An 18,172-nucleotide genomic window follows, 5' to 3' on the forward strand; every position below is an offset into this window, starting at 1 on the left:
ATTAAAACCTCTGAGATGGAAAATATAATTTATGAGGCAAATCATGAATCAGAGACCAATAATGTTGAAGCACCAACTTAACAGTATCAAGATAATGACAGTGTTGATGCTTAAGGGTTTTTCCCTCAATAACTGGCACAGATTTGTGCTTTTCTTGTATGTCTAACAAGCTTTTATCTGGCGATCAGTCATCATATTAGAGTGACAGACACAAAAAGCATCAGAATCGCTGCAGCAGATGCTCACACTGAAATCCTACATTTCCCATGATGCACCTTGATAGTGTATTTTACCAGTGTAACATAAACATCTTTCAAACATCACGTGAGGCCCTTTAAACGTCTCTCTGCCTGAACGTAAAAAGCCACAGAGCGCACACATGACAGACAGTAAACAGGGGTCTATTTTATTTTGAACGAGTCTTTTAATTAATGCATTTCAAGTACTCCAAAAATTACATCTCTTTGCACAATACAATTTGAATTTTTTTTTTTTTAGTAAAAATGTTCAAAGTGAACAAAAATTTCCGATACTGTATAAAACACAGTGAACATTAAAATCAGACAGTAGTATTACTTTTTAATCTTGTGTTCTTTCGGCCTACATCACCTACGACATTTCAACTCAATTTGGACATTTTCAGTGCACGTTTATCTAAAAACTTTACCAAGACTACGAAATTAAAAAGAAAGTAAATTTACAGGCATTATTCTTCTGCTCTTCTACCCAAACCATGCCACAGGATAACAAAGACAAAAATGAGAATGTAACATTAACTCCATCACACTGAATTGTTTTTACCATTGATGATGGTGGAGAAAAAGTATCATAAGCAAACTCCAGTTCAACTAGCACATATAAGAACATAAATAACTTAGAAGAGAGGAAAGTTTGTCACATATGAACATCTTTGAACAACTTACTCTGGAATTAGAATACAAAAAATGAAACTGATGTATCAAAATGTAATTTTCATTTTCAAATGAAATGCAAATTTTTCGTAGTACTGTACAATTTTACAGGTAAATTCTCCAGGCCTTGACGTGTGTGACGTGGCCTGGGAGATGAAATTTAAAAAGAGCTCCATTTTGTACAGACAAGAGAAGTTATAGCAACTGCCGACCTGCCGAATTCATCATCCGCCGTGTGAAATAAACCGAGACGCGTTACTGTTCATGTCCCCTCCAGAGCGCATGTGTGATTATAACGACCATCAGAAGTGTTGTAGGTTATTAGTTGTGATTAGTATTGCATGCATTTCAAAATAATAAGAATAATGCTAGGATAAAATAAAATTGGAGCACAGAAAAGCCTCTCCTCACGCAACAGATAACCCAGAATCTGTGCTGTTGTTTGTGCAACACTTCTCACTGCGCAGAACGGTGAAAAGTTTTGCACAATATATCAAATCTTCTCAGTTAGTGTTATTTTATCATTTCCCAAAATGCCCCTTTGCTGCTGCGTAGGGAGGAAGAAAACACCTGAGGTCAAACAATCCCGCCAGGAACAATCACATCTACTTCCTTCCATTCATTTAAAGTGGCTCCAGAGACCGTACAGGTTCTTCCTGTATTCTACAAAACCTGTGCACAAAGGTCAGCTCTATAAAGTTTTATGGCACGCTGATGTAAACTCTGACTGAGGCCTGCATTCATGAGCTCTTAAGGGGATTCAGTCCTTGATGAGATCTGACCAGGAGATAACTGCAGGTTGTTTTTTGAAGTTCGGAAAATAAAAAAAAAACAAAAAACACATAAAACAGCTGCTCGTCTCCTGTGGAAGTAGTGAACACTGAGGAATGTGTTAGTGAAGAACGTGACAATACAGCTGCTTCCTTCCAGACGCTTTAAAACGAACATTAATAGCTGTCAAAGTAAATGGTGTTGAGTGACATACAAATATTACAGACCTTTGTCAATTAATAGTCACATTTAATAAATGTGCGCATGCCCACATTGAAAAGTTCTTAGATTTGCTATCTGAAGAATAATAGAATGATTTAATCTTACATTTTTTTTTAGTCATTTTTAAAATTTATTTCCACACTCATGTAAACTAACTCTGCAACAGGATACACTCTCACTTCTACACTAAGCCACAGCAGCCTTCACTTTCCCTCGTCTTCAAAATCTGAACAGGTAGAATGGTAGAATCATCATCAGCTTCAGTTAGTGGTTATTCATTCTTCATCATCAAAAACAAATCGGTAAAGACAGTAAATGTTGTACCAAACTAGGAGATCCTCCCTTTCTGTTCCGAATGACACTATACCTCATCTAGCTTGTTATACAACATGGGCAAAAACATGATGTTAGCAAGACAATTAAAAAAAAAAAGGATGAAAAAAATGGACCTTGAACAGAGAAGGCCTAAAAAGTGAGATATGGCGACCTTGTTCAAAATCAAAACCTACCAAACTAATGAAAGTGAAAGAGATCCACCTGATTGGACTGCGAAGAGAACTCGATGGCGTCGAATCCTCGACAGCAAACGTCCAAGGAACTCATCACAACCATCATTCCTTCATTTATGTGTTAAGAATCCTGAGAGCACTAACCGAAAAATCAAAGAAAAAAAGTGAAGAATTACACATTTACAGTAGAAGAAATAGTTTGTTTTCACTTATGATACACTAAATATTTACAGTCACATGCAGAGGACTGTCTGCACGAGAGACCGGAGCCTGTGTCTTTTGCCGTTTGACATGTGTAAATCACAAAAGTGCCGCAAAATCCCCACTGAGTGTCTCTCATTCCTGGCTAGAATGGCGAAAGAAAAGCACAGAACAATTCACCAGCAGCCACGGGCTTGTCACTCAAGAAGACGTTGCAATAGAACGAAAAACACATCACACAATGTACTAAAGCTACACATGATTCCTTTACTCCTTGGCACTCCTTAAAAAAAATAAAAGAGAAAAAAAAAAAAGATGGAAAAAGATACTAGATCGCACTGCATTGGAAATGGCTGATGGTCGAGTCCACTCCACAAAGAGCCAATCGAGTTGCTAGGTAAGTGTTTTCTCTTTTTCACGTGTCTGTTTTGTCTGTAGATGGAGGATATGATGATGACTAACAACCATGTCAGGCTTTTCTTTGGATGGAGTGACGCTTTTGTTTCCCACTGTAGGCACAAGGAGGAGCCAAGGCATTGGGGGGAAGGGGGCTGGGTGCAGGGTCTCAGCGTCTCATCTGGCCCATCTGATAGTTCTCTCTGGGCTGACGGTGGTGCCGCTGGGGCTGCGCCTGCCGCTGAGGCTGCCTTTGGGCTTGCCGCTGGCCGCCGTGCCCGCCGTGCCCCCCGTGACCGCCGTGGCCGTGCTGGTGGGAGTGCGGGTGCTGGGACTGGTGCTGCACCTGGGAGCTAGCGTGCTGCTGCGCTCGTCGCCGCTTCAAAGTGCCTGTGAGATGAAAGACGATTAACCAAGCGTGTTAACCCTCATGTCGTCCCGCGGGTCAATTTGACCCGTTTTAAAGTTTGAAAATGTGGGAAAAATAAAAAAAATTGTCAACATTTTTGGAAAATTTTCAAACATTTTTTTGGTGGAAAAAAATGACATGTTAAAAAAAAAAATTCTTTAAGAACATTCACCAAAAAAATCAACCAAAATCCAGCGAATTTCGCTGGATTTTGGTTGATTTTTTGGTGAATGTTCTTAAAGAAAATATTTGAAGTTTTACTGATATATATGTCATCACCATAGATATTTTAAAGATTTTTTGGAAGATTTTTAATAATTATTAAAAAATATTTACAAGAATTTTCTTGCCAAATTTGGGGGATTTTTTTAAATAAAATTTTTAAGGAATTATTGGAATTTTCTTCCTGAAGGTTTTGCAAATTTTCAGAAATTTGCGGAATTTTTTTGCTGAATTTTTGGATTTTTTTCAGAAAAGGAAACAGTATTTTTTGGTGCCCGTAAATGAAGACAACAGGAGGGTTAAAAGACAGTGTAGGGGCTTCACTCCTGACAAATGTGGGTTTAGCGGCAGCATTAAACTCGCCTGCTTTGGAAACACAGATTGTATTAGGAATCACACTGCTGACCACCACTTCTATTTAATGGGTCATTTCTTCCACACCTCTTGTTCCTTCTTTGCCACAGCCTGAAATTACTGTAAATTACTGTTAAAGCTTTGAACCCAAAGCAGCCTCTGGACAGTTTTTGCTCCTGTCAAGTTTTTATTCGCTGTCAGCTCATTTTTCACTGCAAAGTTAAGTCTTACATCTCTATGGAAACAAGCAGCACAGCAATACTTAGAAGTAGAGAGACCTAAAAATGTCTTTAGTGAAGAAAAAACCTTGAAAAAAGAAAAAATGAAGGAGAATTTATTTAACAAAAATACAAAAAAACGTGGAATTAACATATACAACATTTTCCCCACTGCCTGTTGGTGTTACCAAATGAGGCAAAAACACTAATGGTGGCTCTATATACTATAGGTATTTTACTACTTACATTCTTAATTTGTCTCCATCTTTTCTCCTATCTGCTCTGTGTAAACATAATTTGCAGTTTGGCTGAAATGTTCCTGAATTTGGTGACTGTTGAGTCTCTAATGGCTTCACAATAGAGCCAAAGAGCACAAAATCCTTTGATTTTTAAATGGTAAATGTATGATAAAGTGATTTTGATGAAATATACCAACTGTAAAGCTTAAATTTAGTTGAAACCTGCCAGCAGGTTTTGGGTTTTACAGGGTTAAGTACTTTGGCTGCAAGATCCAGTAAGAGAAAACAATATCCTACAGAAAAACAAAGAAATAAATCAATCACATGGCACTGTTCTCTTTCAAAGTCCTTGGTGTATGAGTGAGTAAACGGTGTATGAGCCCACAGTGCGGCAATTAAAGATACTTCAATTTCAATTTTCAGCCTCTGCAAACATGCCAAACTCAATTTGAGTTTAATTTGCACCTAAATTAAGAGCCTCATTTCAAAGCTGACAGTTTAGTATTTAACTGCTCTCAGGAAACCGTTTTCACAAAATTGTGACCATAGTAATCCTCACTAATGGAAGCTTGTAATTCATAATGTAAGAGTTTGAGCTTATTTCACCTCATCATTCATTCATAAGTCCAGTGAGAAAAACATTAGCTACAGTCATGCAAGTATTTGGTGAAATATCTGGTGAACTGAGTCTAGATTTGTGCCTAACGTTTTAATGTTTTTCAATAAAAAGAACAACACGCACTGAAATGGCGCAGGTAGTTATACAGGTCAACTGTTCACACATGAATTCAAACACCTGGTTTGTCAGATAAATTACACAAAAATAAGTATTGACGAAAAATATCTATGAAAGCTAATGTTCTCTGCTAAAATTAAGGCGGTTTGTGAACCTATGGACTCACCTGGAAGTGGTTTGGGAGGAGGAAGTTTGGGGTTACTGCTCGGTGTATGCACACTGCAGATCTTAATGAAGCCAGCCATGAGCATAATGAGGGCAATACCCATCAACAGCACTGCCCACCAGTGAGCCTGGGAGGAGAACGGAGCACAAAGCAAAGGCGATCAGTACAAAAACACCTCCTACTAAGTCACTGTCCAGTTGCAAGGATGAAGTTGACACATACCACAATCCACTCTGCAATGTTCTCATACAGCTCTGGGTTGAAGATGGCCTTCTTTAGCCTGGCCAGAGGTCCGTCTGCATCAACCAGTCGGCACTTCATGAACACGTCACAGTAGCCCTTGAAATCATTGCAAGGCGAGCCGGCCGGCAGCGTGGTTACTTTTTTATTGAAGAAACGAGCCAGGCGCTCTGATCCTGTGCTGCTGCATGTGTTGGGATTCACTGTGGAGACGGATATATATGGTCAACACAATTCAAAGACAAAGACCTAAAGCACATTTTATTTAATAAAACGAAGGAAAAGGTGAATGACTCACTCTTCTCCATGCAGCACACATGGCAAAGCTCAGTCTCATCCTTGCCATCTTGGCTGGCACAGGTGCACGCCTCGAGCCCATACTTCTCACAGATGGAGCCGGAGCAGCCCTGTGGGGGAGGAGCATGGGAACAAGCGTCATCAGACACCGACTGGTATGAATATGAAGCTGCTGTAAGAGCCAGTTCTTCCAGGTGTGAAGTCTTCAGCCACTCACCCCGTTGAGGCAGACTTGAGTTTCTCCGTGACAGGCGGTAAAGTTGGCCTTGGGCTCAGATGTGGGGCACTGGGCACTGACTCCATTACACATGCCTTGGTGAGCGCACTCTGATTCTTCTCTGCACTTCTCATTACGACCCTTGTAAGAGCACTCAGCAGTACAACAGGGACCCTGGCTGGGGCTGGAGGGATGCAGGGAAGTGTTCAGTTCAGGTTTATCACAAATGAGTTGTCACAGGCTCCATATGAAGGGTCAAAATGGTAATACACAACACTATAGCTACCTGCAGACTTTGTTGGGCTTTAACTTGCACTTCTTGTTATCGGGCTGGTTGGCATCGTAGCAGCACTGGTCCCTGCACTGATCACTGTAGCCACAGTCACACTCCTCTCCAGGCTCCACCAGGCCATTACCGCAGATGGGCTGGCCAGACTCTGATGGAGGGAAAGGAAAAGTAAACATTGAGTCCGGTTCCCAAAATCTAGCATGTTTTGTTGTACTTATACAGGCTTAAAAGAAGTTACAACAAATCAGGCATTTGCTATGTAAAAAACCAAACCAAACCAATATTGTTCTGAAGGGAATGACTTGCTCCAATACCAGCAAATGCAATAAAAGTGTTGAAATAGAAGCAGACTTCAAACAAATTCTCGGTCAGTTTGTTGGTGGAAAAGCAGAAATATCAAGCAGTATGGGTGTAGCAGGAAGGTTTCTGGAAGCTTACACCAGTTTTCCAGTCAAATCAGCCAAGTCAGTATGCGTAAGACTTCAAACAGCATGGGCAAAGAAGATTAAGATTTTTAGACATGCCAATCATAGGGTGAAATGATCAAAAGACTTTTAAAACATGTTTTTGTTGTGCAAATGTTTTCAAAGGTTTGATTTGAAAGTGTTACATTTGCATAAAAACAAAACAAAGACGATAAAAGGCACACATCCACAATCTGCCAAATACCGTCAATACTGGATTAATGCCAAGACTGCTTTTCAAAGCTAAAACCAGCTAATAAACTTGTGCACCTCTCATTGGTTGAATTAATTCACTAATTAAGACTTTAGGATAAGAATCTCTCACTCGACAGTGCAGGCAAAGCGAAATCAAAACAATATTGTGGTTTGAATTTACAAAACCTCAAGAACAGATAAGATGAAGGCACGACAAAAGCTGTCAAACATACCAACAAAGCAGTTGCTCCTCTTCTTCTCTAGCACCTGGCTGATGTTGCGAACGCTACAGATGGAGAATTTATTGTTGTTGAGCTTGTCTCCCGATGTAGCTCTTGCATACATGATATAATTGCCCTTCTCCTTCTTGTCTTGGCTTTTGGATTCTCCTGGGGTGCACTCAGATCCAGAGTCATGCTTGCAAAGAGGAAGAAAAAGAAAATCAAAGGTTAAAAGAAGAAGGGACAAAATGTACGATCCTCATGAATTCCTTTTTGCGGTGCATAAATGTGGCACATCTAAGTAACTCACCGGGGAGCCAAAGTTGTGTCCTACTTCATGTGCAAAAGTGATGTGGGAGACTTTCGGAGGTACGTGGGAGGCGTAGTTCTGTACAGTTATTATACCAGTGTTGAGAGACTTCTTTTTTCCATCTGAGTACAGCTTGCTTTTTTCACAGATACCTCCAGAGCTCCCTGAGAAGGAAAAGTGCAAGTTGGAACAAACCCTCTTCCAAAGCACAGCTACAACACATGAAGGTTTCTGCTCATTAAGGAATGATTAATTTCACAATTTATTCAAATGAGAAGATGTCTTACCTAAAACATAGTTTACCAACATGTTTACAGCACATGCTAAATTCAATTTTTGTTTGCCACTGCTGGGAGAAAACGCACACCTAACCTCACACAGTACAATATTTCAACAATGCTATGCTCTCTGTTTAAACTTGACTTTTAAAGTGTAGCACAGACATCAGCAACACTGCAACTAATATACGGCTAGGCCCGTAATGATAACCTCTGGGAATCATCACATCTGCATATGCTGATGTCTGAAGCTGCAGTGGAGTCAGCATTTGCAATCCCAAATCCCACTGACAGTTTTTCTCGTTGTAGCTGCAATGAGGAGCTAATTTATTGGATGCTTTCCAAACTAGAATCAGAATTTGAAAAACAGAGCCCTCCCCTGCAGGTCTCTACTCTGTCCTAAGCTTCTCACAGCCATTTGCACACACTTCAAATTTGTCAAAATAATCAGACCAAAACTCACCAAACATTTAGTTTCACATGGAACTTTTAACTGCCACTTTTCTGGGTAAAAGTTTTGTGTTTCACCCACTAAGCAACTCAACCTACTCAGTCTCACCTAATCTGGGTGAAAAGAACGGAGATTTGCCAAAGCCTTAAAGCTTAAAAATAACAATGCACAAGACCTGTTTTTCTCTCAGACAACTTGAATTACAACATCCAGATGGAATTTATGGTCAGTGGCACCAAAACAATACTTCCTCTCTAGGCTTTAACTTCATGATAATGGGCCTACAACTTACTGAAGAACGTGACGTGCTATAAACTGGTTTTAAAACATGTACATCTGTCTGTTTTGGATATATTTAGATAATTTTTTGAGAACAAGACAGACTGTTTGCTCATCACTGATGACACGGGGTCTTTCATTACCTGAGGGGGCTCCCACCCAGGCCAAACCCAACACTCCATCATCAAAATCACGGTCAGTGAAAACATAGGCCAAGCAGTAATCATCATGGTTCTGCTCCGAGTTCAGCTCCAGAAACTTCTCCACTCCGATGTTGGCAAAACGGAACGGGTTGGACCGGTCTCTCTCATCATTGGTGGTGTTTATCTGTGCAGAAGGAAGGGGGGGGGTGAATTCAGAGGAAAGACAGTGACCAAATGTAAAACGTAAACTTCAAAGGAGCCTGTCTGCACAATACTCACCCTGATCCTTTTCACCATGAAGCTGATGTTACGAATGCCCATGAAGTCAGTGCCCTGATAGATAGCATCGATGGCCTTGACATGACTGGAGATCTGACAGAGGAAGACAAAACCGAAAAGCTTCAGCTTGAATTTGAGGGCACAACTTTAAACAGCCTGTTTACTAAACCTGACGCATCTCAAGGCTGGATTCAATCAATACTGTGTGTTCTGCATACTGAATGTAAAGAGGTAAACGATAAGTTATTTAAGTGGTCCTCTGTACATCCAGCTACCCAGTTAAAATTATAACTTTTTTCTCGCATACTATAATGCAATACTATTTGAAACAATTGTGATTTTCTTAGTCTTTCTGTATTGTTTACACACTCAGTGAGTGAACTCATGTTACAACATCCAAATTATTATGGAAGTCCATTTTTCATATTAAATCTGAATAACAGCAATGTCCGTTTTTTGGAGACTTTAAAACATTAGCTTGACATTTTTAAAAATATGGATTTGGCTTACTTGCTGACAGTTAGATGAATACACTGATACCACTCTCACATCTGTAGTTTAATTAGGAAGCTACTACTAGCAGCCAGTTAGCTTAGCTTAGCAATTTGACTGGAAACAATATGAAACATCTTGACTTGCTCTCACCATGTAAAGTCCATTATTTCATCAACTTATGTTCTGTTTGACACTCATTTTTTCATGTAACTCTCTCAGGAAATTGAACGCGTGTTTCTAAAAATATCAAACTATTCTTTAAACGTACCACATTTCCATGGAAATTATTGCTTTATGGAAATGTGCTATTTTTTTCATATTTGCAGGCTCTGAGTTTTACATTTCAAAAGAAAGCCAGCGTACAACCTTCATACGAAGTGATTATCTTTTTTGTTTTTTGTTCCCCTATTGAACGTGTTAGGACTCACCCCTTGCACAGAACAAAAGGTATTATTATTCCAACGCTAATTAGCCTTTAATTAGTTTAGGCTGTTGGTTAAAAGAGTGGCTCAGCACCAACATCAGACAAAAATTCTGCACACTAAAGTACCCGAGTAGCATGGATCAAGGGAGTGACTGCATTACCTGAGCGATGACAGCTTCTCTGGTCTTGTAGTACTTGTAGAAGAGGTGGTCAGTCTGAATAAAGAGCTGGCAGGTGTTTTTCTCAGCCTGAGTCATCCTCTTCTTCCTCAGCAACACCAGGTCATTAGAGCCCGCCTCGGGGTGGAGCTCCTGGTGTGAGCGACACAGCGGAGGGAGAGCAGGAAGTAGACAGTTAAATAAAACATATATATGGCATTTTAAACCAAACAGTGAGTAAATAAATAATGCCTGGTATTTTTAGGCTCGGTTCTTAAGCTGCAGTATGTTCATGAACTGGATTTCCACAGAGGAACATGTACTTTACGGTGGGAGGGAAGGCAGAAATAACAGGAACAAAACCCCACCACATAGTCAATTACAGGAGGGCTTTGGTTTTGGGCAAAACTAATCTTGTTTTATTCATTCAACCAGACAACTGTTTGATACCTATCTAAAGTACTGAGTTTTAAGTCATTCAAAGTCACAGAGTTTAGCACAAACATATAGCACAATAATAAGTTATTTTGTATAAAAATATAAGGGAAAGAGAGAGCAACATAAACCAATAAAACTAATATTAAATGTTTTGTTTCTGGTTCATGTGGTACAAACTAAACACAGACATGTCATTACTGGCTACCATCGGTATTTGGATTAGAAACTTGAGAAAATGTGTCGTGAACTGAGTGTTCTCGTCCAGATTGTCAGAGAAGTGAGAAGATAGGCTCTAGTTTTAGAGAAATATTCTATAAAAAAATCTTAGTTTTGCGACAAATGAAATAATAGCACATGTGAAGAGGGGCTAGTTTTAGTGTACACTGGACAGTTGGGTTGCACATTTATAGCCACAATTTCTTCCATTAATATTTTAGACCACGGTTATTAATAGATTTTAAGGACAAAATAGTTTCATTTCACTTGCACATCTGAATAAACAGAACAATGATTTTACTTCCATGCTGCATTCATACTAATGTGCTCATCTTTGTATCAAAACAAGGCTTAAAATTTGCTTGATCTTTACCTGAGTTCAGAGCTTCTCTTAGAGGCAAAATAAAAATAAAATTGTACCCGAAATGTCTCACTTGCTGAATCTTTACTTGTCTTTCATACGTTTCTGTGAATGAAGCACACATTTTTAAATGTCTATATTGTAGCTGGTCCTGTTCATTTAGTTGTGGAAAGCCAAAATTGTGATTAATATTTGATGAATTGTGCATCCCTACTGGACAGTTAGATGCAGCTTTTCTCATTTCATGGAGGAATATGAGACCAGTGACACCGCCTCTTAAAGGAAGCCATTTTGTCATTAAATTCTTCTTTGAATGAGAAGCTGGTAGTCAAATTAAATCGCATGTTGTAATTTAATCTACCTGGATGTGATTTCACAATTTGCAAATTAATAACATTTGTCAAAGATACAACTGAAAACGAAATTACATACGACTGACATCTGTTAACCATGACTGTGCTGGATTCACACTGTATACTTGTTGGACTAGCAATTGATTATCCATGATAAATTATGCAGGTTTAATATTGTGCATGAAGGAGTTGTAATTAGGGCTGCACAATATAACACTTTGGTGTTGACAACTCATTACATGTGCGATACTCACACAGCACGAACCATAATGTGAAATAAGGCAAATGAACTTAAACACATCACGTTACAAGGTTTTTCTGCTTGATACAAAAAAGTTTCTCAATTTTTATGACTAATCTACAAGAGAAATTGACTTTAAAAATATTATTTTTTTCTGAACTTTATCCACAACATAGAATTTGTTGACATGCAGGCTCCTCATGTGCAGAACAAAATGAGTGTAAAACCATATCAGAAATGTTCCCAAAAGTTTCTTCAGCTTTTTCTAAATATTTTATTTGCTATGCACTTCCCAACAAAATCACCCTTACCATCCTGGAATAATTAATACTGAATACATAGAGATATTCAACTCATCTGGGGAAAATTTGTGTATTTTTTCATATCGCTGAAAAACAAAATATCCCAATGTCAGTTTTCCTCAATCGTGTTGCCTTAGGTGTAATAACACTGTTTCCATAGAGATTTTACATAAAATATTTGACATATGTTATTTGTTGCTGATTGGTGAACATGGTCAGGCTCTTGGTTTTAAATTTCTCCTTTTGAGAGTTTCAAAAGGCATCCATGGCTATCTCTGACGTCCCTCACATCCCTTCACTAAACCCTGGGAGGGTTAACTGTGGTGAAGTTCACCTTGGGTGGCTCCTCCATGGCTGAGGCTTGGTACCTCTTCATCCTTTCAAACACGGAGCTATCAGCACAGCCTCCCTCTGGGCCGTACTTGTGCGGGTAGTCTGTGTGAGAGAGGCAGACACAACACCGTTAGGATTATGGGAGACAATGTTAGCTACTTAACCCCCTGAGTCACTCTATTTCGGGCGCTATTCATGATCAGCTAATGGATGTACTTACACGCCACTTGAGCCTAGCTTTGCTGTGTGAGCTGTTACTTTCTTGTCGCTCTCATTAGTGATTCCTCTCACAATTCTGTTTAATTTGCCCCTCAGCCACATGCTATGTGTACACAGATGATTTGAAATTAGGGGCTGCAAGTGTAGCGAAGTGTACTCTGTGCTCACTATTAGTACCAACACAGTAAAGACTGCTTAAATGAGGCGGTAGCCTGAGAGCAAGATTGTGTTACTCAGCTAATGAGCACTCCGGGTATCTCTGCTCCCCAGGGGGGCGAACACACCAGTCTGGTTCTATCAGCTCGGCTGCCCTAACCTTGCACTTTCCTGGTCACACACATATATTTACATATGTGTATATCCAATTACACACACACACCCGATGATTACAAGGAAATAACCTGTCAAAGTATTCGTGGAGCTTGAGTTGCCAGATACTCACGAATGTCGTCTTCGTGGTAGATCACAGAGTGGAAGGGCACGTCTTTGCCTTCCAGGTATCTCTCAGCAGGCTCCACGTAGTAATTGCCATGGTAACTCTGAATGAAGCCCTCAAACTTACCATCCACAATGGAGCCGTGAGTCAGGGTACCTTTCTCACCTGGAATTCAAATTAAAGGCGCGTTTCACATGACCAGATACATATGTTTCAGAAAAACATGATGACCACTTTTTGAAAAACGTCCTGGACTACACCACTGCAGTAACCAATAAAACAAGTGTGCAGTCTTACCATAGATTTCTCCAGTGTAGATATGAGAGGTATCATAAGGAATCTCTTCTCCTGAAACATCCACCTTCAAATCTTGGGCAAACAAGGTGGTGTCTCTCTTCATTCGTAAATTAAAATGCCTGAAATCAAATAAATAAAAGCACAGACAACACAAAAACAAAAGACATTTGAATGTGATGATACAGGTTACAAGGTGAGTCAGAAAACTGTCGTTCTTAGAGTATGAACCTATAGATGTAGGCGTGAATCTAAATCTGGCCTTGCTTTTAGAAGTAAGCAGTATTTACCCAGCCTCTGCAAAAAAGGAACATGCAGATGAAAAAGGGAAAAGGTCAAAGCAAGAGCGCTGGCAAAGAGAAAACATCTAAGCTGTTTTCTTCTGCGGAGGGGAAACTGCAGTCTTTAACTTGTAAGAGAGCGAACAGAAAATTAAGACATCTTGAAACAATGCTGTTCTTGTTGATTAAACATATGGCAGGGAAACAAAGATGTTATAGTAATCCCTGGGTTTCACGTAACACCTACACAGTGCTCTTATTGTATGCTTGTATTGTTTATAAGTTACTGTTCTGCATGTCTGCACACAGCATGGAAACTGTGAGAAAACACAAGGTCTTTGTAAAATTCAGATCTGAAAAATATGGCAAAATGTAAAATGATTGCAAATAATCTACCCTTGTATGTCTACAATGCCAGCTTAGTCAGTGTTGTTGCTTGTGATTCAATCTAAATGGGAAAATGTACAAGACATTATAATCTACCCAAGAACATGCTGACACACAATCTCAGCTTTTTCAAACATCAAGCAATGTGCAAAAGTTTGAGGAACTCTAGATGTTCTTAACTACCAGTAAGGCATCTAATTGGTCTCAAATCAGTTATAAAGCATGTTGACAACACCAAACATATAGGAAGAGTTACAACTAACTATGTTCAGCAACAAGAGGAACGAGGAGTCCTTCAACAGATGGCACAGCCCCCACAGAGCTCTGATCTCAACATCATGGAGTCAGTATGGGATTGCATGAAGAAACAGAAGAAACTGGGAGCCTGAACCCCCAGAAGAACTGTGGTAATTCTCCAAGATGCGTGAAATAACTTGCCTGCCAAGTACCTTGAAAAACTGCAGGTATACCAAGGAGAACTGCTGCTGTTTTAAAATGTGGCAAAATGTGGCAAAATGTCGCCACTCCAAAAAAAAATGAAGTTACATTGAATAACAGCCATTTTATGGCAGTATATCTAAAAGCAACCTCAATTTATTTTTAGCACCTAAAACTTTTGCACAGCTCTGTATTTAGACATTTTGTTCAAATCAGAAAAAGAGAAGGTGGATTGTGTGCTGCAAATTAAACGTAACAATTTGAGTTGTATCTCTAGCCTTGCCAGGGATTCAAAAGGAAGAGACACTGACACAATTCTGCTTTTCAAAGGAAAAGACATCTTCCTTCCGTGTGTTTGTTTGCACAGCTCTTATCATCCTCTTCCCTATTAAGCATCCTGAGAGTTTAGGAACAGCAGGCCCCTGTTACAGGCAGGACGATAAACAGCCTTTGCCAAGATCCAAGCCAGATGGTCATGACTTTGTCATGGAGAGTGTAGACACTTTCTATCAAACAACACCACCTCTTCAAAACACTGTATGAAGAGCTGTGACAAGGACTGTATGTATCCATCCATCATCTATACTTGGAGGGGTCTCCCACTCAGCTATCATGTGCACAGAAACACTGTAGGAACACCTGATCCATCACAAGGCAAACTAACACACAGACACATTCACATCTAACTCAATTGATCTTCAGTTATTTAGATTGTAGTAGGAACTCAGAACAGGCCGACATCAGGGCTGCAACTAATAATTATTAATTTTCACAGTTAATTATGTACTACTTATTCTGCTATTAATAGTCTGATCTATATAATGTCAGAAAATAGTTTTAAAAATGGCTAATAACTGTTTCAAGCCCAAGTATGTGTCTTTAAATAGCTTGTTTTATCTGACCAACGGTCACAAGCCCCAAAATTATCAGCACGTTATCACATAAGCAAAAGAAAAGCAGCAAATCTGCACAATTCAAAAGCTGGAACTAGGGAATGCCTGCTATTTTTTCTGTTGTTCCACCAATGAATGAGTCACTTGGCTCCAATGGAGACAAAGAAACTACACAGAAAAAAACCAAGCCTGACAAAATCCATCCTCATCTCAGAGCTAATGCGATGTCCCTGACCACTTCAAACATTTCATAAAACAGGATTACATGTAAATAACTTCTAATCACACCGCATATCCCTGCTGCAGAAGACCTCAGCTTTTAATCATAAACAATATAGGTATATGGGATCAGCTTTGCAAATAAATGAAAAGACAGGCAAATACAGAGATAGATGAAAAGACATAAAAATAGACAGAGATGCAGACAGATTCTCACTTCAGATTAATATCTTTAGAAAAGCGCACAAACCTTCCATGGGCATGAAAATCTAAATGAAGAAACTTGTCTTCATGAGAGAGTGCCCTCTTGGTCCTCTGATGCTTGCTGTGCACAAGCTCTGTGTTGTAGGACAGACCTTCATAGTGACGGATGTACTTGTTCAGGGGATTCCTATAATGTCCTGTGTGAAAAAGAGAAGGACGCCAGTTAGAGAAAACAAGAGTACTGTTACCACAGGTATGTGCATATCTCATTTTTGCCATCCATTCTAGATTGTAAGTATATATATGCAGTCTATATATATAACTGCGGGACCTAAGAAAGCGTGCCCCTGAGAGCTCATTACACAGAAAATGAATGAAAGAAAATTACAAAAGGTAATAAATGAAGGATAAAATGTAAACTATTAAATGGCAAGGCTTGTTGCACCCTCAGTACCACAATGAGTCTGCTACACCAACCACTCTTAGCCATCATTAAAACATACATTTTGCACATTAGACTAAATATTTTTAGCACAGATACTCAAAATCTTTAAAGTGGAAATAAATGAACTACACTTCAGAGTGAATGGCTGAGGCACTGAACACGTTAGGATGGTGGAGGTGTCCAAAAGGTGGATGATCCAGCAGATATTTGACAAGCAGGATTAAAATGATGAAAATGACAGCAACCCAGTATGATCTGTGTTTTAACATTCAGCTAAATCTATTTAGTCAAATGAATGCCAGTTTAGGAGCTGTGCACAACAACAGCCCCCAGCGTCACAGCATAATTATTTCGCCACCAGAAGAGTGGGTGGTGGGCTTGAAGGGAAAAGATTCTCAAGCATCTCCACCCATTTCACCAACTGCTTCACACTCAAAAGCTGTCTGACAATCTTGAGAAAACATACTATTTCTGCCCAATGCATTTCTACCCCTGAATGTTTTCTGTGCACATTAAGCATGTCAGTGCATCCATGAGATCAGAGCTTTGCGTTAACATATGTTTCTAACATATAAACCGAAAGAAACCATTTTCGGTAAATACAGTATATGTAATTAGGACTGTGTGGCAGGTAATTATGCCTGACAGTTGAGCTTTAAATTACAGGATTCAGTGTAACTACGTAACAAAGATGGATAAGTAGACCAGGCTTGAGCTACTTCTCTGTTCATGTGCAGTATGAAATATTTACGTGGTAACATTGAATTTTTCATTGAGGTGACTATGAGAAGTGAGGGCCATGACTGTAACTCTGAGATATCTTAATTTCTCTTGCCCAACAAAAAGTCAGATAAAATCATGCATGGATTTGTGATTCCTAAACGTCTACAAAATAAAATAATCTAAGTTATGTTTAGAAACTCACACAAAACATCAAATCTATTTTAAAAAATATATATACAAAGGTAATGTTTCTGTGTAAAAGTTGACTGTTACTTTTGACAGTTTGACAAGAGACCCAGCTACAGATTACAAATACTACGAAGATAAATACGGACCTGAAAGCTCAATGAGACTTTTGCAGAAACAAAGTTTAAGTCGATAATTTCATTGCAGTGGAACAATTTAAAAGCACAGTATCAGATACAGTGGTGTGTCGGGAGGTATATTAAACGTCAATACTTCATTTTACAGAGTGTAATTTTGTTCCCCGCAAAAAACAAACAGAACAATTATTTTGAAAATATCGAATCCAGACTTATGTTAGTTAAAATGACAAAAATAGCAAGAATAACAGGACGGAACAGCTGGGACCGGTGACAACACAGAAAACAAAATTAATGCCAGCAAACTTGAAAACTAGTGGCATTTAAATTGTACACGCTGACACGACGCGGCGGACAAAATGTCAGCGGTTGGGTTTGTTATTTTGACCAAACTAACGGTTTGTGGCTAAAGGGCTAGCTAGCACCGAGCTAATGCTCCGTTCACCCAGTCGGCATCTCCATCTTCTCATAACAATGGCTGTCGGCGCTATTCGCACGATAACAACAAAACCGAGCCAAACCTGACAATAAAAACGGTGACAACACGCAGGAATAACTCAGCAACATCGGCGCGTTTCTATCAACTGCGCGAATCCGAGTCAGCTCTTGCGCTATGTATCATTCGCTGGCTTGAAGTATTACGGCAAAAAGGGTGCAGTCCTCTTCATAACAAGCAGGCCCTGCTGATCCTTTCTGTTAGCTAACGGGCTACCAGCTTTCTGCTCCTCTCTGCCGCTGCTTCATGGATTCAGCACAACTTGGAGGGTTTTCCCCTCAAAATGCTCCACTCACCTTGGGTGTAGTTTAGCAAGTACGCGAAGAGGAAAACTTTAAGGAGAAGCATATGTGACAAATCCATTGTTAGAGCATTGATGCCGTTTTCACTTTATTGTCCTACTTAGATAGGCGCAGACGCCCTGTGTGTTTGTTGCAGCTTCCTCTCATCGCCTCCTCTCTCTCCTGCGTCGTGAC

General features: G+C 39.5%; 1 protein-coding gene across 1 annotated transcript; it reads right to left on the reverse strand.

The window, feature by feature from the left end:
* Positions 1-385: 385 nt before the first annotated feature.
* Positions 386-18,157, reverse strand: LOC111577716 (disintegrin and metalloproteinase domain-containing protein 10-like). The gene is made up of 16 exons (XM_023284129.3): positions 17,993-18,157; positions 15,756-15,906; positions 13,291-13,409; positions 13,000-13,158; positions 12,340-12,440; positions 10,098-10,247; positions 9,018-9,110; positions 8,739-8,922; positions 7,588-7,751; positions 7,290-7,473; positions 6,395-6,545; positions 6,109-6,292; positions 5,893-6,001; positions 5,577-5,797; positions 5,355-5,481; positions 386-3,400 (listed from the first exon to the last, which is right to left on the reverse strand). The coding sequence occupies exons 1-16, from the start codon at positions 18,057-18,059 to the stop codon at positions 3,180-3,182; spliced, it is 2,385 nt and encodes a 794-aa protein (XP_023139897.2). The 5' UTR covers positions 18,060-18,157; the 3' UTR covers positions 386-3,179.
* Between the last annotated feature and the right edge of the window lie 15 nt (positions 18,158-18,172).

This window comes from Amphiprion ocellaris, chromosome 3 (genome assembly GCF_022539595.1).
Source record: "Amphiprion ocellaris isolate individual 3 ecotype Okinawa chromosome 3, ASM2253959v1, whole genome shotgun sequence".
Taxonomy (NCBI): domain Eukaryota; kingdom Metazoa; phylum Chordata; class Actinopteri; family Pomacentridae; genus Amphiprion; species Amphiprion ocellaris.

Excerpts from the sequence above, each read along its gene's own strand:
- LOC111577716 (XM_023284129.3), bottom strand. The coding sequence starts at position 18,059 with ATGGATTTGTCACATATGCTTCTCCTTAAAGTTTTCCTCTTCGCGTAC. Across the intron at positions 13,410-15,755 it reads GATTTTCATGCCCATGGAAG|GCATTTTAATTTACGAATGA; the intron begins GTTTGTGCGCTT and ends ATTTGATTTCAG. Across the intron at positions 6,293-6,394 it reads AAGCCCAACAAAGTCTGCAG|CCCCAGCCAGGGTCCCTGTT; the intron begins GTAGCTATAGTG and ends GCATCCCTCCAG.